This window comes from Musa acuminata, chromosome BXJ3-2 (assembly GCF_036884655.1).
Source record: "Musa acuminata AAA Group cultivar baxijiao chromosome BXJ3-2, Cavendish_Baxijiao_AAA, whole genome shotgun sequence".
Lineage (NCBI taxonomy): Eukaryota > Viridiplantae > Streptophyta > Magnoliopsida > Zingiberales > Musaceae > Musa > Musa acuminata.
In genome coordinates, this window is record NC_088350.1 from 27,728,898 (window position 1) to 27,755,881 (window position 26,984).

Here is a 26,984-nt window from a genome sequence, read left to right on the forward strand (position 1 = left end):
GTTGTTCCCTATCTAAATCTGAAGAATAAATCATAGTGCGACAAGAAGATAGAAGTGAGAACGACTCACGTGAAAGTCTCCAAGGATAATTTCTCTTCGAATGAAGAAATAACAACTACCCGATAGAAAATCCAAAATGATGTCTCACTCTTAGATTGAAGCTTTAGACGACTACCAGCGTAGACTCGAGAAAATATGAAAAGTATAGGCTAACCTTGAAGTCTACATTTAACTTCAAAGATAAAAACATTACTTGACAAGCCATAATAACTTTAATAATATGATACTACACTATTTGATTAGTACAATGAAATGATAATTGTTTGGCTATTAGTGGATGAGTTAAATCCCAATTTTTTGTTATTAATTCTGGGATTTTATTAGCAAGTAATTTCATATCTAAAATAAATTAAGAAAGGATTAGTTCAGGATTAATCCTACTATCAATATTAGTCCCTAAACTAAATAATATAAGTTTTTATATTACAATAATGCTATATTACCCTACTGATGGCTTGACTAGTTGTTCCGTATTAAATCCGAAGAATAAATCTCACTATAACAGAAAATAAGAAGCGAGAACGACTTGACGTGAAAGTCTCTATGGATAGTTTCTCTCTGAATCAGAAGATAACAGCATCTCGATGAAAAAATCTAAATATGATATCTCACTTGTATATGGATGCTTTAGATAACTACAAGCGTAGACTAAAGTGAGAAAAATATGAAAGTATAGACGAACTCAAAATAAAGATATTATTTGACAAACCAATAATAACTTTAAACATAGCATACTGCACTATCCGATTAGTACTTTGAACTGATCGACTATTAGCATGAGTCAAATACCAATTTTTGTTACTAGTTGTGAAGGATATACCATATTTATGGAATCCAAAAGACACATATTATAAATGTCCTAAAAGAAGTTCTAGTTCGCATACTAGCTACATCTAAGACAACAAATGAAGTGGGAGTAATCAGAATGACATGATACACAAATATTATAAACTGATTACGTGAATTGGGACAGATGTCAAGTCCACTATTTCTATTTTATATTTTTATCAAAACTTTAAACCGTGATATGTTGTTACGGACTCGATTTTTCAGCAGGGACAAATGTATCGTATCATTGTTCGTGCCCGATGGAACAACCACAAGTCCAAACAGATAGCAATACACTCTACAATTCTAGTCAAGTCTGTTCCTTAGTGTAGTTCTAATTATTGCTCTGAACAAATACTTGGAAGACAATATTTATACTTTTATTCCCCTTCATTCCCAATTAATCTTTTAAGTTTTGGTTAGATATTACTTAAACAAGAAGGGTCGGGTCTTCAGAAAAAATATTTTAAAATTCTAATTTTACCTATGTGGTTTCATTATTTTACTCTAATATTGATTTAAATTGTTTTCCTAAATTATCTGAGGCGTTGTGCTTGCAAATTATTAATCTAAATATTGGTAAGTTCTATTTATTTTAGTGCTCAAGTCAAGTTTTCAAGTCAAAATGCATGTTTTGCCTCCTATTTGAAATTTCCACGAGCACAGGGATTTTTTTTTCAAGGGAGGACAGATAACACAAGTAAGCATCACAACATATTCTACCATAGGACTTAGTGCAAAGACTTGGAAGTCAAGGTCCATTGTTGTTTTGGAGATGTGATAGTCATGGCATTAATCTTTCTCCTGTTTGAACTGGCATGTCAGATAAAATTAAGAAATCAATTATAATATTTTCAAGAATGGAGACATTTCCCTTTTTCTTTATCCTTATATATTACCACCATATACAAACTCTAAATAGGGAATGGTTGTGAAGCAAGTGTGACGATTACTTAAATGATCCTCACCCTGTCATCATGAAATCATGCTCCATTCTCGTTCCTCCCATTAGTTCGCATTCCATGGTAGGTACTGTTGCACGTTGTTCCTAATTCTGTTCTCTTTTCCTGGAATTCACAAATGCCTGTTGGATGTGAATCCGAAGGCAAACTTGAAACCGAATAAAAAACCGATTGTTCTTTTGCAAGATCATACGAGGCAGCAATTGGATGTCATCAGACATCTTATCAGGTGAGCAACGCAGCGAGAATAGTATAATTTCCAGGTGGGTTATACTTTAATCTATCCCAATCAAGCTATTGGCGTCAATGATGGGTTGTATTCACTTTATCGTTGAAAGATACGCAAGCGATTCATCAAACTTCATTTGTCTCAATCACGTAACGTAAATAGCGGGGCCATATGACCACGACAATGCTGGTTTTACTACAATACTTAAGCCGAGCCACCAACGAAGGAAGAGTGGCTTCTTATTGAACGAAATTTATGGCTTACAAGGGTGTTGTTGACTTTATGAGTCAAGCACAAGCTCAGGTCGATACCCAGAAGCCTTCTAAAGTCAGTTGTTTATGCGTGATTATGATGTTTAAGATAGTCTCGTTGCTCTAAACTGACTCATAATCTATCGAGGCGTGCTTTCTACGTTAAACATTAAGTGAGTCGTTAGAATTTCTAAGCCACTAATATCATTCAAAACACATGTCGTTTTCTTTGCTTTGAGTTAATAATGTCGTCAGGAACGGATCGAGTCCACATATTTGCAACTCATTTAATCTAAACCGTGTGAATATCCTCAATGCGGAGAATGATCTTTAGTTGAAGGTCAGCATATACGTGTGATGAACCGAAGAACACGGTTATTTTTTGAACATATGACACTATTACAGTTCATGAAAACTTCGGCACTCGGATAGTTAACAATTCGATAATGGTCATAATATACACGAGTAAATTACGAAACACTTAGTTAGTATAGCTTTTCAGCAACCATATATATAATTCGAAGTAGACATATTTGCATGCAGTAGCGGGTTGTTCATTTTATTTTCTTTTTCACCGTAGCATCGAGATCGATCCGGATATTGTTTTCGTCCGATGGACAATGGAATTAGATTTCCCGAGCCTTTGGAAGTGGCAATGATTCCGACCAAGTTAGTCGTTTGGAGAAAAAAAGATGTATTGCATCATAATTGGTGGCCGATGGAACAGCTCTGACGAATTCAAAGAGGTAAGCAGTACACACTACAAGTCTAGTCAACTTTGTTGATTGGCTTGCCATCTCCATCTGCAAGCGTGGTTAGTTATAACTCCAGCAATTGTTTCGAGCACATCTTCTATATCAACGACCTAACTCCCTATTGCAGGTGTCCATGATAGAGCAACAACCAGAGACGCGAAGGTGAGTGGAATTTGCTCTCCCATTACTCCGGTCTTCTTCACAAGCTTTACATTTAATTTCTTTGTTGCGCTTCTTCGTTTTCCTTAGTAGCATCGATGCAAAACGGATGTATATGATCATATAATTTCGATTCTTGTGCTAGAGATCCTCCATATCTTGGGCTATAGCTAGAAATATGCAGACAACCTCAGTAGTATCATGATTGGGAATTTTGCTACTGTTAATTATCATACATAGCTTCTCCTGTAGCTGCGTTTTTGGTGTTACCGTAGAGTGTTTTATGCCATGCCCATGTCGCCGATTCAAGTTACTCTCTGACCTGCAGGAATCCCGCTTTATCGAACAGGACTGAGGCAGCTGGAAGAGGGAAACGTTAGAGAGAGAGAGAGAGAGAGAGAGAGAGGATGGGGTGGGTGGAACTGTTGCTGCTGCTTCTGACATTGTGTTCAATAAGTTTAACAAATGTAGAAAGCGCATCGACAAAGGAACCTTTCACTTTACCTTCCAATTGCACAAAAAGATGCGGTAATATCAGCATCGAGTACCCTTTCGGGATAGGCAATGGTTGTTATCGTCCGGGCTTTAATCTTACTTGCACGTACAACACCACCAAACCTCCGAGGCTTTTCTTGGGTGATGGAAAAATGGAGGTCACGAACATCAATTTGGATACTGGAATTGTGCACGTTAAAACACCCATTGTCACCATGGATGTGGATGTGGAATCCATTAATATTCCGTTCATTGATGTTGAGAATTGGCCTTACACTTTCAAATCACTGGACTTAGAACGACGTTATATAGGAAGAGGTGGTTTTGCAGATAAGAGATTTTATGTGTCTGGTTGTAACACCGTTGCCCATCTAGTGGATTCCGCTACCAATAGGACTATTGATGCTTGCACAACTATATGTACTTCCGGTGGAAATAGAAACTGCACACTTGACCTCTCTGGTTGGAATAGTACTTTACTGAGGATTCAATTAACTCGATTTCACACCCAATTGTTTAATGCATCGAGCATCAAAGTCTTTTTATACGATGCAAGGAATGTTACGAAAGACGATCTCAAAAGAATAGTGAAGGGAAGGAGCACGAACGTGGAGGCTGCTCTATCATGATACATCCAAGACTATCCTACGTGTGAAGAGGCTCGTAAGAATACGACGACTTACGCTTGCCTTAGCCTCAATAGTGCTTGCTATGACGTCACTAAATATTATTACTCCACTGATTATAATTTTGGGTACTTATGTCGATGCTCGTTTAATTATCAAGGCAATCCATACCTACCAAATGGCTGTCAAGGTAATATTCCTCCTTATCTCTCTTTGTATGAGTTCAATTTGAAAAACAAGATTTGCAATAGAAGTGATTAAATATAGTACACGCATGATAAGTTTAAATATTCTTCGTGGTTCTCTGTTATGCCTGATAATGGTTTCTTTTTTTGACGGTCAAACCGGTAAAAGAGATGTTTACTTGTGTAGACATCCATCTCACTATTAAATAAGACTCTTACATAGTAAAAGAGTCTAAATCATGTAACGGCTTGAGTCGCATGCTCATTAGATAATTAAATGGTACAATATGCATTAGATACCAAGGCCATTTGCCTTATTCATCCCCACAATAACACAGGAGAAAGTCTTGCCGCCGTATCTACAATCCTACGGCTTCCGGATTTTATGATCGCTACTCACTTATTCTCAAAGCTTGGCTTACAATTCTTAGTTTTTACATATAAGTCAATCGCAAAGCTTCTTTTGGCCATCCATAAAAGAAAAACATGGTAAGCTTATGACAACTTCCATTGCTGACCTGCTTGATCATGTCAACAGATACAAATTTTACTCTATATCAAATGAATGATTGTCCATCAAAATGTGGGACTGTTAACATTCCTTTTCCATTCGGGCTAAAGAAAGGGTGTTACAGAGATGGGGCATTTGCTCTAACGTGCTACGACACATCAAGTCCTCCCACTCTCCTCTTCCGAGAGTATTACAGAGTGCACAGTATATCGTTGGAGAAAGGACAAATAGAAATTGAGTATGAACATACTGAAACGACACCTTTCAACTACGTTGACGAGCTGCCTATTGTTAGTTGGGTCATTGAGGGTCAGCGTTGCAAGGATGCTCAAAGCAATAGGACCATGTTTGCATGTGTCGATGAACACAGCTCATGTTTGGACATTAACACCACAACAAGCGATGGTCAAGATTTCTGGGGGTACCGTTGCAATTGCTCCAAAGGTTACGAAGGAAATCCATACCTTCCTAATGGATGCACAGGTACTTGATTCATTTACCTCTCTCTTAAATGTTGAAAACTAGTCATGTAACTAAAATCTACACGATTTTAAAAGCAAAAAAAAAAAAACACAACATATACAATCTTTAGCCACGAAATAGACACTGAATACTTTCACATTCACAGACTTCGCTTTTTTTATTTGTGCAATTAGCCATTCAAAAGTTTTCCTTGTTTCTTATTTATGCACTGATACGTGCCTGTTATTTATTTGCATGATTCCCTACGAATCCTTCTCGAGAATTGTGCATACCGATATCTTCAGTTACCTTAACTTCATATCCGAATAACGAAATCGAATTTATTACGTGAAAGATGGTGCCGACTTAGTACATGACTACCTACATATTTTTTTTATAGGACAATTTTATCGTCCAGAACCTATCAAATTTACACTCCTTGTTCTTCTATGGGGGAGAAATTACTCTTGAAATGATTACAATATTTTTCCTTCTATAAACAGTAACGTTAATTACCAAAGAGTACCATTTCATCGCAAAAATAATTTTGTCAAATGACGTCAAAAACTAATAATTAATCGTCAGTGTGCAGCTCAGAAAAATAAATTATGCAAACTGTGTGCATGGTAATGATCATTTAAAAGATCGAGTTCTGAGTTTAACGTGAGATATAGCTACTAACTTTCTTTTTGATGATTTGTCAGATATCGATGAGTGTAAATTCCCCAACAAATACTTCTGCTATGGAACTTGTATTAACACGAACGGCAGTTATAGTTGCACGTGCCCACCTGGGTCGTCCGGTGATCCTACTCAAAAAGCCTGTATCCCTGGCAAAAAGCATACTCTTGTATTGGGTAAGTCCTGGATACCAATTCACACAGTAGAGGATAAATGCCATCGACAAAGCTAACCAAGAGTCAGGGAAAGCTAAAACTTGAGTGTTAACGTGCAGGTGTCATCATCGGCGTAAGTAATGGCGCGGGCTTATTGCTCTTGAGTACGAGTTTGATTATCCTAAGGACGAAATGGAAGAAAAGAAAACAAAAGAGAATAAGAAAAAAACACTTCCGTCAGAATCATGGTTTACTGCTACAACAACTCATCTCTTCCCATGAAGATGTTGCTGAAAGAACAAAGATATTTCCTCTGGAAGAGATAGAAAAGGCAACCAATAATTTTGATGAAACTCGAGTGCTCGGTCGCGGAGGACACGGAACAGTTTACAAAGGGATTCTGTCGGATCAACGCGTGGTCGCCATAAAAAAGTCAAAAATTGTGAAGAAGAGCGAGATAGATCAATTCGTCAATGAGGTTGCAATTCTTTCTCAAATTAATCACAGAAACGTGGTAAAGCTTTTTGGATGCTGCTTGGAGACCGAAGTGCCCTTATTGATCTATGAATTTATCTCAAACGGAGCTCTTTCGGACCATCTCCATACTTCAGATGGTAGTTCTGCATTGTCATGGGAAGCTCGTCTGAGGATCGCTGCAGAAACCGCAGGAGCACTTGCTTATTTGCACTCGGCTGCTTCAATATCTATTTTACACAGGGATGTAAAGTCATCGAATATTCTCTTGGATGATCACTTCACAGCAAAAGTATCAGATTTTGGAGCTTCAAGATTTATTCCACTTGATCAAACTCATATAGTCACCGGTATTCAAGGAACCTTTGGATACTTGGATCCAGAGTATTATCAAACAAGTCAATTGACAGAGAAGAGCGATGTTTATAGCTTTGGGGTCATTCTTCTGGAGCTTTTAACAGGAAAGAAACCTATTTTCTCCATCGAACATGAGAATAAACAGAACCTATCAATGTATTTTCTCCAAGCACTAAAAGACAAACGCTACTTTGATCTTGTGGAAGATCGTGTTATGAAAGAAGGGACTAAACAAGAGCTTATGGAAATTATTCAACTAGTAGCAATGTGCTTGAAGTTTAAAGGAAGCGAAAGGCCTACGATGAAAGAAGTGGAGTATAAACTACAAAGCCTAAGAAGGATTCGAAAGAATGGAGGACGTCATATTTCAGAAGGTAACGAAGAAACTGAGTGCCTGCTGAGCGATTCATCTTATACTTTCTCTGATTCAATGGACCAAGCAACCGAAGGGACATCCAGGAATTATAGTTTAGAAAAAGAATTTATGTGGTCACATTATAACCCACGATGAGTGTGTATTGTACTAGTGTTTACATTTGTATGTATTGACAACATAACCTAGGTCATTATATCATGTAGTCATCATGTGGAACGTTATGTACCCAAATAACTAGTATCTTATAAACGCTCATATATGTTATCAGGTATATGTATCTAATCATATTATGTACACAGCTTGTTTGCTTAATGGCCCAGGTTAATTTTTCTCTTGTTTGAATTTATAGTGTTAATGACAGTTATTATGATGCTTCTTATGAGATATTTATTCTAGCAGTTAAATACTACTTTCATACATATAAGAATGACAATAACTAATGATATGTCACTCATTGATATTGGTTGCTTTTTTCTGATCCACACCAAAGAAGTAGTCTCTTTATAGTGTTAATGACAGTTATTATGATGCTTCTTATGAGATATTTATTCTAGCAGTTAAATACTACTTTCATACATATAAGAATGACAATAACTAATGATATGTCACTCATTGATATTGGTTGCTTTTTTCTGATCCACACCAAAGAAGTAGTCTCTTTATGATGACTAGTATATTTCAACATCAAAATATGAAGAACCAATGAAAGACATATTCTTTCTTAGATAACCTTCACGTACACCCATCATAAATCTCATTGATAAATTATAAATGGATTCAATCGTATATTGCTATCAGGATATACTTTTGTTGCTACAGATACATATTGTATCTTTGATATATTTTGTTCGACTCTCAACAATGCACGAGGATTTTACATCACCGACATATGAGACAAAAACGGATACACACGATGGCATTGATTAGACTCGAGAAAAGCGAAGAAATAGGACCCATTACTTTTATTAGTTTGACATCCGACTCTTTTATTCACCACAAACGAATTAAATATTAGTCATGTTAAAATTAGTTAAAATTATTAATTAGTTAAAATTGTCATTTTATTGTTAACTGTAATGGCACCAATTTCCCATATTGAGGTCAAAATCACGACCAAGAAGGAGACTCTGTTCCACGAAAAATTGTAACGGACCAACTTCTATAATAGAAAGGTTTAATAGTGGATGCCAACTTTGCCGATTTAAGGAAGCCAAGCATCAATATATATTCACACACAATGGGACAGCTCTGACCAGATCGATTCGTGATTCCGGAATCATCGGTTTTGATTTCTCGAAATTAGAAATCAGAACCATCGGTTTTGGTTCTGATTCGGACTATTTTGGTTCCGATTCTAACCTCAAAATTTTTAATTAAAAATAATTTAAAATATAAAAATAATAATTTCCTTTCTAAAATAAAAAAATATATATATATGTATAATTATAATAGGCAAGGCTGTTATAAAAAAATAAAATTATAAAATTTTTAATCCAACTGAATAGCTCTTTTCAAAGAAATCCTTTAATCAAACGTAAAGTCGCTCTGAAACTCATATACATTGATTTAAATTTAATATTTTAGCCACTGTACTATATATAATATATAATTATTTTTAAAAATATTTAAACGGTTTGAAATCGAAATAGTTGATTTGGAACCCAAATCATCGATCTTAATTTTCCAAAATCAGATATCAAAATCGAACCACCTAAATTCGATTTCGATTCAATTATAATTCTAATATTTCGATTAGAATAGAACCCAGACAAGCTCCGACCAACATGAAGTTCATGTTACGAATGTACATAGGACAAGTCAAATCAACTTTGTTGACCGCTGTACCATCTGAGTTCATATTACAAGTCTCTCGCTCCTCCATCACAGCTGCTGCAGGTCCCATACATCTGCAGGCGTTCTTCAAGCCAGAGCAACAGCCAGAGACGCGAAGGTGAGTGGAATTGCTCTCCCATTACTCCTGTCTTCTTCACAAGTTTGACATTTAATTTCTTTGCTGCGCTTCTTTCTTTTACTTGACAACATCCCTTATACAGCACTTGCCTATTTGCACCTTAGCTATTTCCATATCTATTTTACACGTTAAGTCGTCGAGCATGCTTTTGGGTGATCATCTCATGACAGAAGTATCATATTTTGGAGTCTCGAGAATAAATAGAACCTATCTTTCCAAAGAATAAACAGAATCTATTTTCTTCAGGCAATGAGAGAGACACTTGTACAAACTGATAGAAGATCTTATAATAAAAGAAGAGATTAAACAAAGTAATCTTCTTTTTAAAAGAGGATATTACTATTTGTAACTCATTTTTTATTATTTATAATTTTATTTTAATTTTTTAAATATTTTAAAATTATCTCACAAATAGATATAAATATCATCATCTTCTTTCTTCTCCTTAAAAAATGATATTGAGATCGAGTAGAGTCGTCGGCAAGCGGTAGCAATAAGTAATGTTGATTGCGATGATGAAATAAGTGATTGTGAGAAGAAAAAAATAAAAATAAAATAAAATGATAATACAAGGATGGTTAATAATAAAATAATATTTTATTATTTTTTAAATGATTGCACATAGTAAGGAGATTGTCAATTCAAAGAGGAGGTTATGAATAGTAGCTTCCCTAAAAATTGGATTCAAAAGTTAAATCCCGATGTTAGACATAACTTTTAATCTTTTGATGGTCTGTTAGACATCAATGAATGCAGCTTTCTTGAGAAATATGTTTGGCATAGGATTTGTGCTAATACGAACGGCAGCTACAATTGCGTGCGCATGTAAACTCTTTTGTTAGGTACGTGGAACTGCATGATTGAGCAATTGAAATGGAAAAAAAGCAAAAGAAATAGAAAAGAAACTAAACGTCATTGACAAAGCTATGAAACACAAACGGGAAGTTATATGAAGCTAAAACTTGATTGGTACTGCGCAGGTGTTATCATCGGTGCAAGGAATGGCACGGGGCTGCTACTGTTATGTATAGGTTTTTGTGGTTCTAAGAAAGAAATGGAAGAAAAGATATCAAAAGAAAATAAGGGTAAAGTACGTCCGTCAAAATTATGGATTACCACTACAATAGTTAATCTAATCCATTGAAAATATTGCATGGAGAACAACAAAAATATTTCTTTAGAAGATAGAAATCAATTAACAATTTTTTATGAGAATCGAATACTCGATGGTGGAGGACATGGAGCAGTTCAAAAGGAATTATACCGGATCAAGGTGTAGTTGCCATAAAAAATAAAAAATTAAGAAGAAGAGTGAGATAAATCAATTCTAAATAAGGTTGTAATTCTGTCTCAAATTATAGCTTGGAGACGGAACTCTTGTGGTCACACAATTATCCAAGGTGAGTCTGTATCCGATAAATATTCATGTTTTGTTGATCATTTGATCTCCACGTTTGCCTATATAATGTTGCAGTGTATCATCTTTGGGTTTAATGATATAATGTAATGCTGTTTTGGGTAATGTTGTGTTTGAAATTTTCATCCCAAATACATTTCAAAGATCATGTGAGAGCCACATAGAATGAGAATATTTTTGGGACAGAAACTTGGTATGTTAATTTGTATTCTATTGAAATCAGCCACACCTTCTGCAAAGGGGTGGATTCACAAGGGCCACACCTTCTGTAGCGTGAACGTGCTGTTCACGCTAGATAGTCTCGTGCTGCTGCTTTGACCACTAATGATCTAATGAGGCGGGCTTAAACTGACTGCTTTGTTGACTTTCTAAGATACGAGTTGTTGAAACATTACGTTAATATCAATTGGAATCGTGCTCTTTACTTTTCTTTTAAGTTCAGGAGGTTGTCAAGAAAGGGCGAAGTCGATCCATTTTAATATATCATTTTCTATGTCAAACGAATTATTTCAAAACTGTGTGATTATCTTCATTGTGAAAAATGATGGTTAGTCAAGAGGAGCCAACCATAATTTCTTCTCTCTAACCTTTGTAGTTATTGTTTTAAACATTTGACACTATTATTAAGTACTTGAGCACTCCGTTAGTTTCTAATTTGAATGATCTTCAACATATGTGACGTTTCATTTTCATACACCGTGCGTAAAATATGTGACACGGTTTAGTCGATCAGCACCCATACATATATAACTATAACTGGCAATCCATTTACAATAATCATGGGTCATTCATTCATTATTTTCTTTTTCACCATAGCATCAAGATTAACTCGTATATATAGTTATTCGTATGAAGGTAAGTGATGTTAGATTTCTCAAGACTTTGAATCTAAATTAATATAAACTTGAATACAAAGATAGTATCAGCTAACAAAAAGGTGTAAAAATTATGTGATATATATATATATATATATATATATATATATATATATATATATATATATATATATATATATATATAAAGAAGTTAATATATTAGTTATCTATGATTCGTGACAATAGCACATGATGAAAGATTAAGGGACCAAAAAAAATCTAAAGGATTAATTTTTATGAGATAGATATTAGCTTGGGTAAATTAAAAAAACTTCAAAAAAAAATGCTTCACTCTTGTGCTATAAACTGTCTCGTCTTCATATCAGCCTTACCTATCAGATTCCTCGAGTCACTTCTTTTGGTGACAAAGAGGAGCGAGAACGAGTTATGTCGAACAGCAACCTAATGAAAAATTCAAACATGATTCTCACTCATAAATGGACTACAAGCGTTGATTGATGAGAAAAAAAGAAAAAGAAAAGGATAAGCTACCCGAAAGTTCATATTTATGGTTGAAAAATTATATATACACTTCAAAGATAAAGACATTTCTTGACAATCCAACAATAACTTCAACTATACGATACTGCACCATCATATTTGGACGTTGAAATGACCATTGTTTGGCTTTTAGTATATGAGTTAAATCCCTATTTCTGTTACTATTAGTGGGATTCTATTAGAAAGTAATTTTATATCTAAAATAAATTAAGAAATGAGTAGTTTAGGATTAGTCCCGCTATCAACATTGCTTCATAAACTAAATAACATAAGTTTTTAGATTACAATCATGGTATATTACCCAAAATAAATCATAGTGTAATAAGAAGATAGAAGTGAGAACGCCTTATGTGAAAATCTCTAAATTAGTTTCTCTTCGAACGAAGAGATACCAATAATCCGATAGAAAATCCAAACATGATGTCTCACTCATAGATGGAAGCTTTAGACGACTATCACTGTAGGCTAATAAGAGAAAATATGAAAAGTATATGCTAACCTTAAAGTCTACATTTAACTTCAAAGATAAAACATTACTTCACAAGCCATAATAACTTCAATAAGTCGAAATAGATAATCTACAATTCTAGTCAAGCCTGTTCCGTAGTATCTTTCTAATTATTGCTCTGAAACAAATCCTCGGAAGACAACATTTATATTTTTATTCCCATTCATTCCCGATTAACCTTTGAAGTGTTGGTTAGATATTACTTAAACAAGAATGGTTGGGTCTTCAGAAAAAAAATATTTTAAAATTATAATTTTACTTATGTGGTTTTATTATTTTACTCTAATATTGATTTAAATTGTTTTCCTAAATTATCTGAGGCGTTTTGCTTGCAAATTATTAATCTAAATATTGGTAAGTTCTATTTATTTTAGGGCTCAAGTCAAGTTTTTAAGTCAAAATGCATGTTTTTGCCTCCTATTTGAAATTTCCACGAGCACAGGGATTTTTTTTTCTAGGGAGGACAGATAACACAATTTAGCATCACAACATATTCTACCATAGGACTCGGTGTAAAGACTTGGAAGTCAAGGTCCATTGTCGTTTTGGAGATGTGATACTCATGGCATTAATCTTTCTCCTGTTTGAACTGGCATGCCAGATAAAATTAAGAAATCAATTATAATATTTGCAAGAATGGAGACTTTTCAATTTTTTTTATCCTTATATATATTACCACCATATGCAAACTCTAAATAGATGGTTGTGAAGCAGGTGTGATGATAACTTAATTGATCCTCACCCTGTCATTATGAAATCATGCTCCATTCTCGTTCCACCCATTTATTCGCATTCCATTGTAGGTGCTGTTGCACGTTGTTCCTAATTCTGTTCTCTTTTCCTGGAATTCACAAATGCCTGTTGGATGTGAATCCGAAGGCAAACTTGAAACCGAGTAAAGAACCGATTGTTCTTTTGAAAGATCATAGGAGGCAGCAATTGGATGTCATCGACCATCTTATCAGGTGAGAAACGGAATGAGAATGGTTTAATTTCCAGGTGGGTTTTTCTCAATCTATCCCATTCAAGCTATTGGCGTCGATGATGGGTTGTATTGACTTTATCGTTGAAAGATATGCAAGCGATTCATCAAACTTCAGTTGTCTCAATCACGTAATGTAAAAGGTGAGGCCATATGACCACGACAATGCCGGTTTTACGACAATACTTAAGCCGAGCCACCAACGAAGGAAGACTGGCTTCTCATTGAACGAAATTTATGGCTTATAAGGGTGTGGTTGACTTTATGAGTCCAGTACGATCTCAGGTCGATACCCGGAAGCCTTCCAAAGTCAGTTGTTTATGCGTGATTAACAATTCCACAATGGTCATAATATACACGAGTAAATTACGCAACACTTGGTCAGTTTAGCTGTTCAGCAACCATACATATAATTCGAAGTAGACATATTTGCATGCAGTAGCGGGTTGTTCATTTTATTTTCTTTTTCACCGTAGCATTGAGATCGACCCGGATATTGTTTTTGTACGATGGACAATGGAATTAGGTTTCCCGAGCCTTTGGAAGTGGCAATGATTCCGACCAAGTTAGTCGTTTGGAGAAAAAAAGATGCATTGCATCACAATTGGTGGCCGATGGAACAGCTCTGACGAGTTCAAAGAGATAAGCAGTACACACTACAAGTCTAGTCAACTTTGTTGATTGGCTTGCCATCTCCATCTGCAAGCGTGGTTAATTATAACTCCAGCAATTGTTTCGAGCACATCATCTATATCAACGACCTAACTCCCTATTGCAGGTGTCCTTCAAGATAGAGCAACAACCAGAGACGCGAAAGTGAGTGGAATTTGCTCTCCCATTACTCCGGTCTTCTTCACATGCTTGACATTTAATTTCTTTGCTGCGCTTCTTCGTTTTCCTTGGTAACTTCGATGCAAAACGGATGTATATGATCATATAAATTCGATTCTTGTGCTAGAGATCCTCCATATCTTGGGCTATAGCTAGAAATATGCAGACAACCTCAGTCGTATCATGCTTGGCAATTTAGCTACTGTTAATTATCATACATACATGCATAGTTTCTCCTGTAGCTGGGCTTATTGTGTTCCCGTAGAGTGTTCTATGTATTGCCCAAGGTGCTCTCCCATCACTCCCGTCTTCTTCGCAAGCTTGACATTTGATTTCTCTGCTCCGCTTCTTGGTTTTTTCACTGCACACGAATGTATATGATCGGATGAATTCTCTTATGCTAGATATACTCCATATCCTGCTATAGAAATATGCAGACAACCTCAGTGTTATCATGCTTGGGAATTTTGCTACTGTTAATTATCGGACATACATAGCTTCTCCTGTAGCTGCGTTTATGGTGTTACCGTAGAGTGTTTTATGTATTGCTCATGTCACCGATTCAAGCAACTTCTGACCTGCACCATTCATCATTTATCAAATAGGACTGAGGCAGCTGGAAGAGGGCAAGGTTAGTCCGAGAGAGAGAGAGAGAGAGAGAAGGGATGGGATGGGTGGAGCTGTTGCTGCTGCCGCTGACATTGAGTTTATTGGGTTCAACAAAAGTGGAAAGTGCATCCACAGAGAAACATTTCACTTTACCTTCCAACTGCACGAACAGATGCGGTAACATCAGTATTGAGTATCCTTTCGGCATAGGCCATGGCTGTTATCTACCGGGATTTAATCTTACTTGCACGAACTATACCGACCAACCTCCAAGGCTCTCCTTGGGCGATGGAATCCTCGAGGTCACTAGAATCGATTTGGATACTGGGACTGTGCGCGTCAAGACACCCATTGTCACCTTGAGTGTAGCTGAGGAGTTCATTGCTGCTCCATTAATTGATCTTCAGGATTGGCCTTACTCTTTAACATCATTGGAACAAGAAATACAGAATTTTTACACAATAGATACATATAATCGTTTGTATGTGTCTGGTTGCAGCGTCGTTGCCGACCTAGTGGATCCCACTACTAATAAGACTATCGGTACTTGCATAACTAGATGCACTTCCACTGACAACAGGCAGTGCTCACTTAGTTTATATTATTGGAATAGTACTTCATTGGAGGTTCGATTAACTCGACTCAATCAGAGTGACCTTCATTTGCTTCATGCTTCCAGTATCAAAGTTTTCGTGTACGATTATTACAATGCTAGCAAAGATGATCTCCAAGGAATAGTGCAAGGCAGGGGCTCAGAAGTGGAGACTGCCCTATCATGGTACATCAAAGACTATCCTACCTGTGAAGAGGCCAAGAAGAATATGGAAACTTTTGCCTGCAGCAATCCCAATAGCGACTGCTATGACCTCCTTAATTATGGCTACACGAATTATAATATTGGATACATATGTCGATGTTCTCTTAACTATAAAGGCAATCCATACCTAGCCAATGGTTGTGAAGGTAATATTCCACCTCATCTCAGTTTTGTGTGAGTTTGATTAGATAAGCATGAAGTGCAACAAGTGATAGATATTATTTCAGACATGTTAATTTTCTTTTTATAGGTTAAACATTGTCAAAGAATCATGGTTTTCGGTTATGATTGATTAACGATAACTTTGATCGGTCAAACAATAGTGTGTAATTCATATGATTGTTTGAATCAAATGGCATGCACATTAGATAATAAAATGGTACAACATACATGAGACCCAGATTTTCTCGACAAAGGGCATTTACATATTTCTAATCATATTTGATTTTTTTTATCAAACATATAAAAAGGAAACAACTTTAGTTTTCTCAAACCTATTGAATGTGACCCTTTCAGATAAATCTCTCAATGTAAGATTTTAAAACCCACATTCTAAAATGTATTGAGTGTATTTTGTGTATTAATATTTTAGTGGGGCTATACCGTTGTACTCGTATATTTCTTTTAAAATCAATAGCAAAAGATAAAACTAAAAACAATCGTAGTTTACCAGTTATATAACCTTGGTAATTTGCCTTATCCATCTCTACTTCTTAGATTGTATGATTATGTTTAATTGAATAAGATATATTACAGTTTCAATTAAATTTTGATTATGATTATAAAGAATGCTCACTTATAATAAGATATCTTAGAAGATATCTTGATGATAAAGATTCTCCTAATTATTTTTTTTAGATTTTCATCTATTTATTGATAAGATCTCTTAGAAATGTGGACGAGGATGACGATGCTGATGAATAGAGATCTATTCTCTATCCCTTTTTATAAATACGACCTTAAAAATGTGAGTCTAACTTTTACATATCAATGTTATTGTTGTTTCCTTGAATCATGAAAGATATTCTAAAATAGCATCCAAAGAAATACAAATCTAAACTTCATCTATCGTTATTTAATCTTGATCTTTGCATTAGATTATTTTATTCTTACAATAAAAACACAAGAAAATGGCCTGGTTGTCATGACTACAATCTTGTAGCTTTGAGCTCTTATGATCGTTACTCACTCATTTATAATACTTGGGCTTACAATTCTGCATCTTCAAACATATGCTCTCTCGGTGGATGCTGATTTTTAAGATATAAATCATTTGTACAGCTCGTTTTAAAGCAATCCGAAAAAGAGAAAACACGGTAGGCTTATGGCGATTTCTGCTGCTGACCTGTTTGTTCATATCAACAGATGCATCTTTAACTTTGGTTCCGAGCAAAGGCTGTCGAGCAAAATGTGGGGGTGTTAACATCTCTTTTCCATTCGGGCTAAGCAAGGGTTGTTACAGAAGCCAGTCATTTGCTCTAACATGCAACACGACATTCAATCCTCCTATTCTGTTCTTCATGGGCAATTACATAGTGCGTAAAATCTCATTGGAGGAAGGACAATTGGAATTCAGTGCACCAAACAGAACAACAGACAGTTCTTACATTGATGACAACTATTACTACTTCGATGAAACTGGACCGTTCACGCCACTTGAACAGCTGTCGACCTTTAGTTGGGTGATTGAGTCTAAGAATTGCGAGGAAGCCAAAAAGAACATGACCACATTCGCATGTGTCGACAAAAACAGTTCGTGTGTGGACGTTTCCAAAACTTCTACCAAAGATATCCAGGGATATCGTTGCAAATGCCAGAATGGTTATCAAGGAAATCCATATATTGCCGATGGATGCAAAGGTACTCAAATGCCAAATCCTCTCTCTCTCTCTTGGATACAACAGGACCACTTCTCAAAATGTTGAAAAGCAAAACACACGTGAAACATTAACCTTCCAAAGTTTTCTTCCTCATAAGTACAACGATAGATGTTATTTGCAAAATTCCCTAAATATCCTTGTCGATCTTTGCATATACCGGTCCTTAAGCTATTTTAACTGCATGTTCTCCATAACATATTAGAACTAATACATGTAAGATGGTGTCAACTAAATTTACATGCTAGAATTAACTTCACTACGCGAGATTTTAAGGATGATCGCACCTTCCAGAGCCTGTCAAGTTTACACTATTTGTTCTTCTATTTGATAAAAGGACTCCTGAAATGCTCAGAATCTTCTTCCTTCTGTAGAAAGTAATATTAATTAGGAATGAATACCGTGCATCACAAAACTAATTTTATCAATAGTGATGTTAAAAATGGAAACTAAATTGTCAATGCGCATGTCTTTTGTGCTCTAACCGACTAAGTTTTTTTTGTACTTCACATATTTTGTTAATATATTCTGCTTTAAAAAAAAAACAAATTGTCAATGTGCACCTCATAAAATTTTATTATGTAATAAACTATGTGACTAAGCCTTTGCTGCTAATCATTTTTTTTATTTCTGACACAATATATATATTGCAATTTGGGTTCTGAAGTTAACGTGATATAACACTACTAATTTTTTGATGGTTTCTTAGATATTGACGAGTGCAGCGGTCCCAACAATAACGTTTGCAATGGGATATGCAGAAATACGATTGGTGGTTATGAGTGCCTTCCTGACAAAAAACAGACTGTTTTGTTAGGTAAGTTCTCGAAACTTATTTGCTTACAAAAATCCAAAATGAATATTACCATGTTTGACATAAATAAAAAAGTGCATAAATACCTATGATTGATTAGATAGAAAAAAAAACACACAAAAAAGTGCTTGAATATTGAAGTACACAATCTGCAGTGTGAGAACAAAAAGGAAATACTTGTGAAGCTAAAACTTGGGTGGTATTGTGCAGGTGTCATAATCGGTGTAAGTCTTGGCAGTGGCTTATTGCTCTTAAGCATAAGTTTTATCATCCTAAGAAGGAAATGGAAGATCAGAAAGCAAAAGAAAATAAGAGAAAGACACTTCCACCAAAATCATGGACTACTATTACAACAGTTAATCTCTTCTGACGAAGACGTTGATGAGAAAACAAAGATATTTTCTCTAGAAGAGATAGAAAAGGCAACCAACAATTTTGATGAAACTCGAGTACTCGGTCGCGGAGGACATGGCACAGTTTATAAAGGGATTTTATCAGATCAACGTGTAGTCGCCATAAAGAAATCTAAAATAGTAAAAAAGAGTGAGATAGATCAATTCATCAATGAGGTTGCAATTCTTTCTCAAATTAAACATAGAAACATCGTCAGGCTTTTTGGATGTTGTTTAGAAACAGAAGTCCCCTTGTTAGTCTATGAATTTATCTCCAACGGGACCCTTGCAGACCACCTCCATGTTTCAGATGGTAATTCTGTATTATCATGGGAAGCTCGTCTGAGGATCGCTGCAGAAACTGCCGGAGCACTTGCCTATCTGCACTCGGCAGCTTCAATATCAATTTTACATAGGGATGTTAAGTCATCAAATATTCTTTTGGATGATCATTTCAGGGCAAAAGTATCGGATTTTGGAGCCTCAAGATTTATCCCACTTGATGAAACTCATATAACTACTGTTATCCAAGGCACCTTTGGATACTTGGATCCAGAATATTACCAGACTAGTCAATTGACGGAGAAAAGTGATGTTTATAGCTTTGGGGTTATTCTTCTGGAGCTTCTAACGGGAAAGAAACCTGTTTTCTCCATTGAGCATGAGAATAGGCAAAACCTATCTATGTATTTTCTTCAAGCAATAAGAGAGAAGCATTCTTTTGATCTCGTGGAAGATCGTATCATGAAAGAAGGAACTAAACAAGAGCTTCTGGAAATTATTCAACTGATAGAAATGTGTTTGAAGTTGAATGGGATTGAAAGGCCAACGATGAAAGAAGTGGAGCATAAATTACAAAGCTTAAGAAGGATCGGAAAGAAAAAACGATATCCTATTCCAGAAGGTATGGAAGAAACCGAGTATCTGCTAAGTGACTCATCTTATACCTTTTCTGATTCAGTTGACCAAACAACTGAGGGGACATCCAGAAATTACAGCTTAGAAAAGGAATTCCTATGGTCATTATATAACCCACGATGAGCTCGTATTCCACTTAATAATTCATATTTATATCTCTATTTCGTGTGATATTACATGTTATATGTATAATATTGAGCATGTTTTATAAAGTTCTCGTGTCAATATTAATGTGTCTTGTATTGTCACTAGAAAGTTTGTCTCATAAACGGTTATACAACGTTATCTTTTGTGTACGTCAAGTGTTTCATGTAGTCCTCATGTGAATATTATTGTGTCTTGTATTATTATCAAAAAGTTTGTTTCATGTAGTCCTCATGTGAATATTATTGTGTCTTGTATTATTATCAAAAAGTTTGTATCCCATAAATGTTTATACAGCGTTATTGTTTGTATACATCGAAATGTTTCGTATAGTTCTCGTATGAGTTGTTATGTCACTAGAAAGTTTGTATCCCATAAATGCTAATACAGTGATATCCTTAGTGTGCATCAGATCATTTATAGGCATCTACTTCGCTTAATGTCCTACGTTAATTGTTTGAGTTTGCATATACTTAGTTAAAAGATGGTTACAATATTGGTAACAATATTTAATGAATAGCCTCGGCTATAAACCCTGGTATCACTTCGAACATGTAAATGTGGCGTGCAAATGCCATCCTAAATCATCATCATCGATGCACGCCTCATGTATACTAATTAGCGTGATGAATACATAATTTGCCATGTCCATCACCCATGATTCGATCAGCCATCCCGCGAGACAACTCAACGTATCATCAGATACACTGCCATACTTATAGGTTTAGTCCAACCCATAATATTATAGTACAAGGGGACTACCACGGACTCTCCACAACCAACTCTGTGCTGTCCTTCACATAGCCATATTTTTGGAGCGCAAAAAGCAAAAACATACGAAGACGAAAAAGAAAGTGCATTTATCTATATGTAGAAACAATTCTTGGGCACCTTGGATTCCCTCACGTGCGGCGCACACGAGGCTGGGGCCCAGTCGAACCGCCGCACCCGCTCCCACCAGCTCCGGCCCGATCGCCGCCTGGCCCGCGCCGCCTCCGCCTCCTGCCTCAGCCGGCGGTTCTCCTCCCGGAGGCGGTCCACCTCCGCCCGCGCCTCCCCCTTCTCCTTCTCCCGCCTCGCCATGGCCTCGAAGCACTCCCGGTTGCGCCGCTCCAGGCCATAGATTTGGGCCTGGAGGCCCTCGATCCTCCGGCCCAGCAGGCACACCCGGTGGTCCTCCCGCAGCTTCACCACTGCCCGCGCCAGCTCCCCCGCCCGCCGCCGCATGTACCCCAACTCCGCAGCCACTGCCCGCGCCTCCTCCTCCGCGGCCGCCGCCCGGAACCCTAGCCGAGCGTTCTCACCCAGCAGCACCATCCGCTCTGCCTCGAGCACTTCAACCAAGCTCCCCTGCAGCTCGATCTTGCGCGCCGACTCCGCCAACCGTCGCTCCACCTCCGCCCCCTCCGCCTCCACAAGGTCCCGCTCCACCGCTGCCAGCACCAGCTCCGCCATGATCATGTCTAGATCGGCGGCCGCGACGGCGGGGTTCGGACCTTGGAACTGCGGACGGGGCTGAGCGGGTAAGGTTTGGAAGGAGAGGGAGCTCTCGGCGTCGGAGCACGTGGAGTCCGGGAGGTCGGTGTCTTCATCGGCGTCGAGGTCGGAGGGGACGGAGGAGGTGCGACGGTGGTGGCGGTAGAGTAGAGACTGGGCGTAGCGGTCGGCCAGGTAGAGGTAGCGGTGGTGGAGGTCGTGGAGGAGGGCGATGAGTTGAGGCCGCTTCTGGTAGTAGTTCTCCGCCCGCTCAGCAAACGAGTCCGATTCCGGGTCGTCCGGTATATTCACCGCAAGTGATTGCACCCTTTGCTCTATATCTGCACTCGGTCCAACAAATGCAACTTACAATTCCCACCGCAAAGAATTTTGTGATTTATAAAGTCAAAAAGAGACATTTTTTGGGCGTCGAAATAAGACGTTATGAAGGAAAAATGAACATCTCCTCGTAAATCTTTGCACAATGCTTGCAGTATGTGCCATGGACAACACATGTTTTGATTTGGAACTAAACAGAGTATGGTGTGTTTTCAAAGAAGAATGAAATAGAAAAATAAGCTACAAGTCATCCTGCATCAAAAATATAAAATGTTACTTTTAATCTAAGATGGTCATAATGGATGCTACACTTGTCATGGATTGCAATTTAACTTTATATACTTTTGCTGAAAAGAAGGCAGATGTTAGGGGTAACAAACACTACGATGGGTCGCAATAATGAGTGTCCAACATGTAGTAGAAAGTATTGACAAGAGGACAGTGGAGATTTATATACCTATATAACCTATCAGGCTACACTGCTTCCCCTTTAAATTGCACTACTTTTTGACAACAATGTCCCGATGAAATTTGACTTTTCCTTTGCATTTAATTTAAATTTCGAATTCAAACTAAAAGAAGATGACTGCAGCAATCCAAAGAAATCGTAGACAATTCGACCACTTTACTCCCCCTAGAAGAAACACTACACAGACAGCGACATTACAGCTATTTGAAGCTTAAAAGAGGAGAGAGATGAAAAGAAGAGATGTTTTCGCATCTTAATGCGTCTCAATAATTCGCCTGCAACTTGTCAAACATTCAAGTACGTGAGTGTTGTTGTGTTCCTATCCAACCTCTATCCGAGAGAAGAAGAGCAGCGGCAGCGAGAAAAAGCAAAGGGGAACAGTGGTTGCTCACCTGCAAGCGCCGCTTGCAGCCAAGGCGGGCATGTGGACGACCGACACGAGGCGTGATAGCTCGCTGTCGTCGCAGTCGTCGTCGCCATCGCGCTGAGATGCGTAGCCACAGAGGCCGCTTTGTTGTGGCCGTTCGTACCGCTGCCATCAAACAAAACAAGAAAACATTGCAGGCCTCCTCCATCAATCGAGCGCGACAAGAGATCAGCCAAACAGAACAGTCACAGTGCAGTAAAGAGTAAAAGAATACAAGAAGGCTTGGGAACCGAACGAGAGCATGTCGCGAGGCCCGAGGTTTACATCATGTTCCTCTCATCGTCAAAGGTAAAAGAAAAAGAAACCCGCGTTAGATCGCCATGTGAACGTACGACGCTGCGCTGGTGAATAATGTTCGCCAGGAGGACAGCAAGCAGCCCCACGGCAGCGTGAGTTCTGAACTCTGTTTCAGATGGTTGTCAAACATGCACGGCCGTGAGGTGAAAAGCTTTGATTCTGGAGACCGTAAAAATGGCTGAAGGTGATGGAATCCGATAAGGTCGAGAGCTTTACTATTATCCTCGTGATCTCGGCGACAGTAAAAATAATTAAAAACCGATGAAATCCCATAAGTTAAATCGAGAAAGTTGGAAAATAATATCGTTTTAAAGGAAATAAATCAGAGCCACCGGAAAAGCTTGGACTGCCTTAGCAGTTAACCAGCGAAAATTTTGGAATGCGAAACAGAGACAGGAATGAAGCAGAGAATCTCAGGTTGATTGAATGCGTTCGCTAAGAACTTCTAAGGAAACATTCATCTGTGCTGCACAAGCTAATGGTTCTTTCCACCCTGATCATGATCATTAGAACATGCAATACAAAATGTTCATGATTCCTTCTGTAATTCCGAGAAAAGAGAAGGTTGGATTTTTTTTCTCTTTATCAGAAATTCTGCCTGCTAAAAGCATCAGAAAATCTTACTTCAAGGGAAAAAAAAGACAAGTTTTGTTACAGCATTGATTAAGAAACATCCAAGGAACAATTCCCCTATGATATATCAGTAACCTTTTACCCTGGACAACTTGATCTTTGTCGCTTTGATCACCAAGAACATACGTATACAAATATTCATGATCCCTACTGCCATTCTTAAAAAGAGAAGGTCGGATTTTTCTTTCTTTAGACTCTGTTTCTTTTGCAGAACAACATAAAAGAACAGGAAGAATCAGACTCTCAGTTTACAGGAAGAGAACTCCAGTTTTACTGACCGCATTAATTAAGAACATGCTAAGAAACTCTACGAGATAACACATTGTACTCGCTATGCCACTGGATTTTTCCTCCTCGATCACCAAGAACATGAATTGCAAAATGTTCATAATCCCTACTGCCATTCTAAGAAAAAACCCAATCGATTTCCCTATCTTTTGCAAAACTAAAGTTTTCTGCCCGGTAAATCGAGCATCCATGAAGATAGAAAAACTAAGACGTAGAAAAGAAATGGAGAAGATGATCTGAAAGGAAAGCATACCTCTTCCGAGGAAAAGTCGCTGCTCGCCGGAGAAGCTCTGCGACGCTACCCGGGGAGCGACATTAGTATGAGAAGTGGCAGACCTGAGGGAATGAGCTATTAAAGTGACAAACTACACTATAGTACACAGATACTGGAGCCGTTCTGCTGATTCGTCCAAAACAGAAACCAGTCTTTTCTGTTCATCAGAAACGTCCATTCTTCGAATCGGTAACGATGAACGGCTGTCGTGAACAGTTCTCGGTGTACGATGTTTAGCCATTAAGAACCGACGCGTGGACTTCCTGGCTCCCGTGTTTTCAAACTCTGATCGGCAGATGTCCTTGATGCATACGGGAGATTCCTCGCTGCCCGAGCTTTCCCGTATTCACGGAATTGCCCCGCTGTGATGGGCAGAATTCCTCGTTCCATTCCACGGCGGCAATTTACGTCTCGTTATGTCACAAATCTTTCTTATAATCAACCCCACGATGTCATGTCCTCTGTTTATTATTATTATTATTATTAGACTTGTGCAACATAGCATGTCTCCTGTTTTCTATAATCCGACGCCCTCTTCCATTTATTATTATTATTGGACTTGTGCATCTCGGCATGTCTCGTGTTTTCCGTCTCAACATGTATCTTTTTTGGCGACCTCTCCTTCATCGCATGCATCAGCCTTTTCTCTTTGTAGCAATTAGTTCGTTATATGATGTCCACATATTCCTTATATAACTACACCTTTCAAACAAAACACGTTCAGTTGTTGCAACGAAGAATAAGCCAACATCTCATTCCTCATCACCACCCGCGCCCCTGCCACATCAGCACGAAGGGGGGCGGTATGTCCCATCCCGAAAAACTCAGGATGATATCGTCTAGCGTCATTTTGTGCATCTTGGACGATGGTCGCATAAAGGTACCAACTCATTGCTCGGGGATCGATCGTCGAGCTAAACCCGTGTACGACCGATCCTCGTGCAGTAATATAAAAGCCCATGACTGGTATCTGATCGGAGGAGGGCAAAAAAGATAAAGAAATAAACAACTACTAATTTAAGCTACAAGGGACCATAGTCGGAAATCCCCCGACGAGGGTCTTTTGTGCAGGAACTCAGCCACCCTCGAAAGATGATGTCGACGTTCCTCGACCAAGAGACCCCCTCCCGGAAGACGGTCTCGACGTCCCGACCAAGAGAGGTCTTCCCATCGGCGGAGTCAGCATCTTGACTAAGAAGGGTCTTCCCATCGGTGGAGTCAGCATCTTGACCAAGAGGGGTCTTTTTTGGCGACCTTTCCTTCATCGCATGCATAAGCCTTTTCTCTTTGTAGTAATTGGTTCGTTATATGATGTCCACATATTACTTATATAACTACACCTTTCAAACGAAACACGTGTTGTTGCAACGAAGAATAAGCCAACATCTCATTCCTCATCACCACCCGCGCCCTTGCCACATCAGCACGAAGGAGGGCGGTACGTCCCATCCTAAAAAACTCAGGATGATGTCGTCTGGTGTCATTTCGTGCGTCTCAAGCGACGACCGCATAAAGGTACTAACTCATTGCTTGGGGATCGATCGTTGCGCTAAACCCGTGTACGACCTATCCTCGTATAGTAATATAAAAGCCGTGTATTACTTATATAGTAATATGATTGGCATCTGGTCGGAGGAGGGAAAAAAAGATAAAGAAACATACAACTACTAATTTAAGCTACGAGGGACCATAGTCGGAAATCCCCTGACGAGGGTTTTTTATGCAAGAGCTCAGCCACTCCCGGAAGACGATTTCGGCATTCCTCGACCAAGAGACCCTCTCCCGGAAGACGATCTTGACGTCCTGACCAAGAGAGGTCTTCCTATCGGCGGAGTCAGCATCCTAACCAAGAGGGGTCTTCCCATCGACAAAGTCAGCGTCATGATCGAATGACATCTTCCTCCAACGACGTTCGCATCCCAACTTCCTAATACAGTTAGTCTCAGCATTTCCTTCAACCGATCATGAACTCCTGACATTGACCCGTAGACCAAACTATGCTGACTCATCGACCACAACGCATCAGTTCCTAAGCATCAATACTTTTTATCTTTCATCGGTGTTAAGACTGTGCCAATCTATCAACGAATGCTCTGTTTATATGAATTTGACGTGTCTCGTATCTTCATACATTCGAATTCGTTGTCAGTTAAGAATAAATTAATCGATCCGATATAAAATTGTACATTTGTTAGGTTTGACCCATTACACTCGATTGCATTTCTGACATTTCAAATAAGTTATAGATGTTAGCAATAAATGAAGTTAGGATCGTATTCGTATCTCTATGGCAACAATTCATTTTCTGTGACGTTGTCATTCAAACCTATTGGGAAATAGCATAAATTGTGCATTAGTATTTCTCTCACGCCATAACAAGGCGAAATTGAAAGAATGTATGCGAATAATCAGAAGAAATTTAGGATATATCGATTATTATCCCTTTCAGCTAACATATACCTAAATTTATTATGATTTCGATCTATATATGCCCATTCATTATGATTTCAATCTATATCCATGTTATAAAGTCATAAAAGTTCATTGACATATTATAT

The 26,984-nt window shown here is 37.9% G+C and overlaps 3 protein-coding genes across 5 annotated transcripts in view; 2 read left to right on the forward strand and 1 right to left on the reverse strand.

The window, feature by feature from the left end:
- The window catches only part of LOC103976321 (uncharacterized), a 29,009-nt gene extending 8,492 nt beyond the window's left edge, over nucleotides 1-20,517 (forward strand). Inside the window, exons 4-7 of the mRNA XM_065139316.1 lie at nucleotides 15,269-16,224; nucleotides 17,444-17,938; nucleotides 18,665-18,772; nucleotides 18,980-20,517. Coding sequence (XP_064995388.1) covers nucleotides 15,269-16,224; nucleotides 17,444-17,938; nucleotides 18,665-18,772; nucleotides 18,980-20,202 — 2,782 coding nt within the window. The 3' untranslated portion in view covers nucleotides 20,203-20,517. The remainder of the gene's footprint in view (nucleotides 1-15,268; nucleotides 16,225-17,443; nucleotides 17,939-18,664; nucleotides 18,773-18,979) is intronic.
- LOC135631124 (putative wall-associated receptor kinase-like 16) lies at nucleotides 3,091-7,908 on the forward strand. Of its 2 annotated transcripts, XM_065138554.1 has the most exons (5): nucleotides 3,091-3,247; nucleotides 3,573-4,555; nucleotides 5,089-5,544; nucleotides 6,228-6,380; nucleotides 6,479-7,908. In XM_065138554.1, the coding sequence occupies exons 3-5, from the start codon at nucleotides 5,112-5,114 to the stop codon at nucleotides 7,699-7,701; spliced, it is 1,809 nt and encodes a 602-aa protein (XP_064994626.1). In that variant the 5' UTR covers nucleotides 3,091-3,247; nucleotides 3,573-4,555; nucleotides 5,089-5,111; the 3' UTR covers nucleotides 7,702-7,908. The 2 variants fall into 2 exon arrangements, with proteins under 2 accessions (XP_064994626.1, XP_064994625.1); XM_065138553.1 differs by having other exon boundaries at nucleotides 3,573-5,544.
- Nucleotides 20,518-20,904: 387 nt separating the features above from the next.
- LOC108952193 (kinase-interacting family protein-like) lies at nucleotides 20,905-24,501 on the reverse strand. 2 transcript variants are annotated; one of them, XM_065138755.1, is made up of 4 exons: nucleotides 24,406-24,467; nucleotides 23,170-23,390; nucleotides 22,900-23,039; nucleotides 20,905-22,040 (listed from the first exon to the last, which is right to left on the reverse strand). In XM_065138755.1, the coding sequence occupies exons 2-4, from the start codon at nucleotides 23,175-23,177 to the stop codon at nucleotides 21,088-21,090; spliced, it is 1,101 nt and encodes a 366-aa protein (XP_064994827.1). In that variant the 5' UTR covers nucleotides 23,178-23,390; nucleotides 24,406-24,467; the 3' UTR covers nucleotides 20,905-21,087. The 2 variants fall into 2 exon arrangements, with proteins under 2 accessions (XP_064994827.1, XP_018677928.2); XM_018822383.2 differs by lacking the exon at nucleotides 23,170-23,390 and having other exon boundaries at nucleotides 24,406-24,501.
- Between the last annotated feature and the right edge of the window lie 2,483 nt (nucleotides 24,502-26,984).

Coding starts and splice junctions, on each gene's coding strand:
- LOC135631124 (XM_065138553.1), top strand. CDS start 5,079: ATGTCAACAGATACAAATTTTACTCTATATCAAATGAATGATTGTCCA. Junction 5,545..6,227: donor CCTTCCTAATGGATGCACAG/GTACTTGATTCA, acceptor ATGATTTGTCAG/ATATCGATGAGTGTAAATTC. Junction 6,381..6,478: donor AAAGCATACTCTTGTATTGG/GTAAGTCCTGGA, acceptor GTTAACGTGCAG/GTGTCATCATCGGCGTAAGT.
- LOC108952193 (XM_065138755.1), bottom strand. Junction 22,041..22,899: donor GCTGCAAGCGGCGCTTGCAG/GTGAGCAACCAC, acceptor GACCGAGTGCAG/ATATAGAGCAAAGGGTGCAA.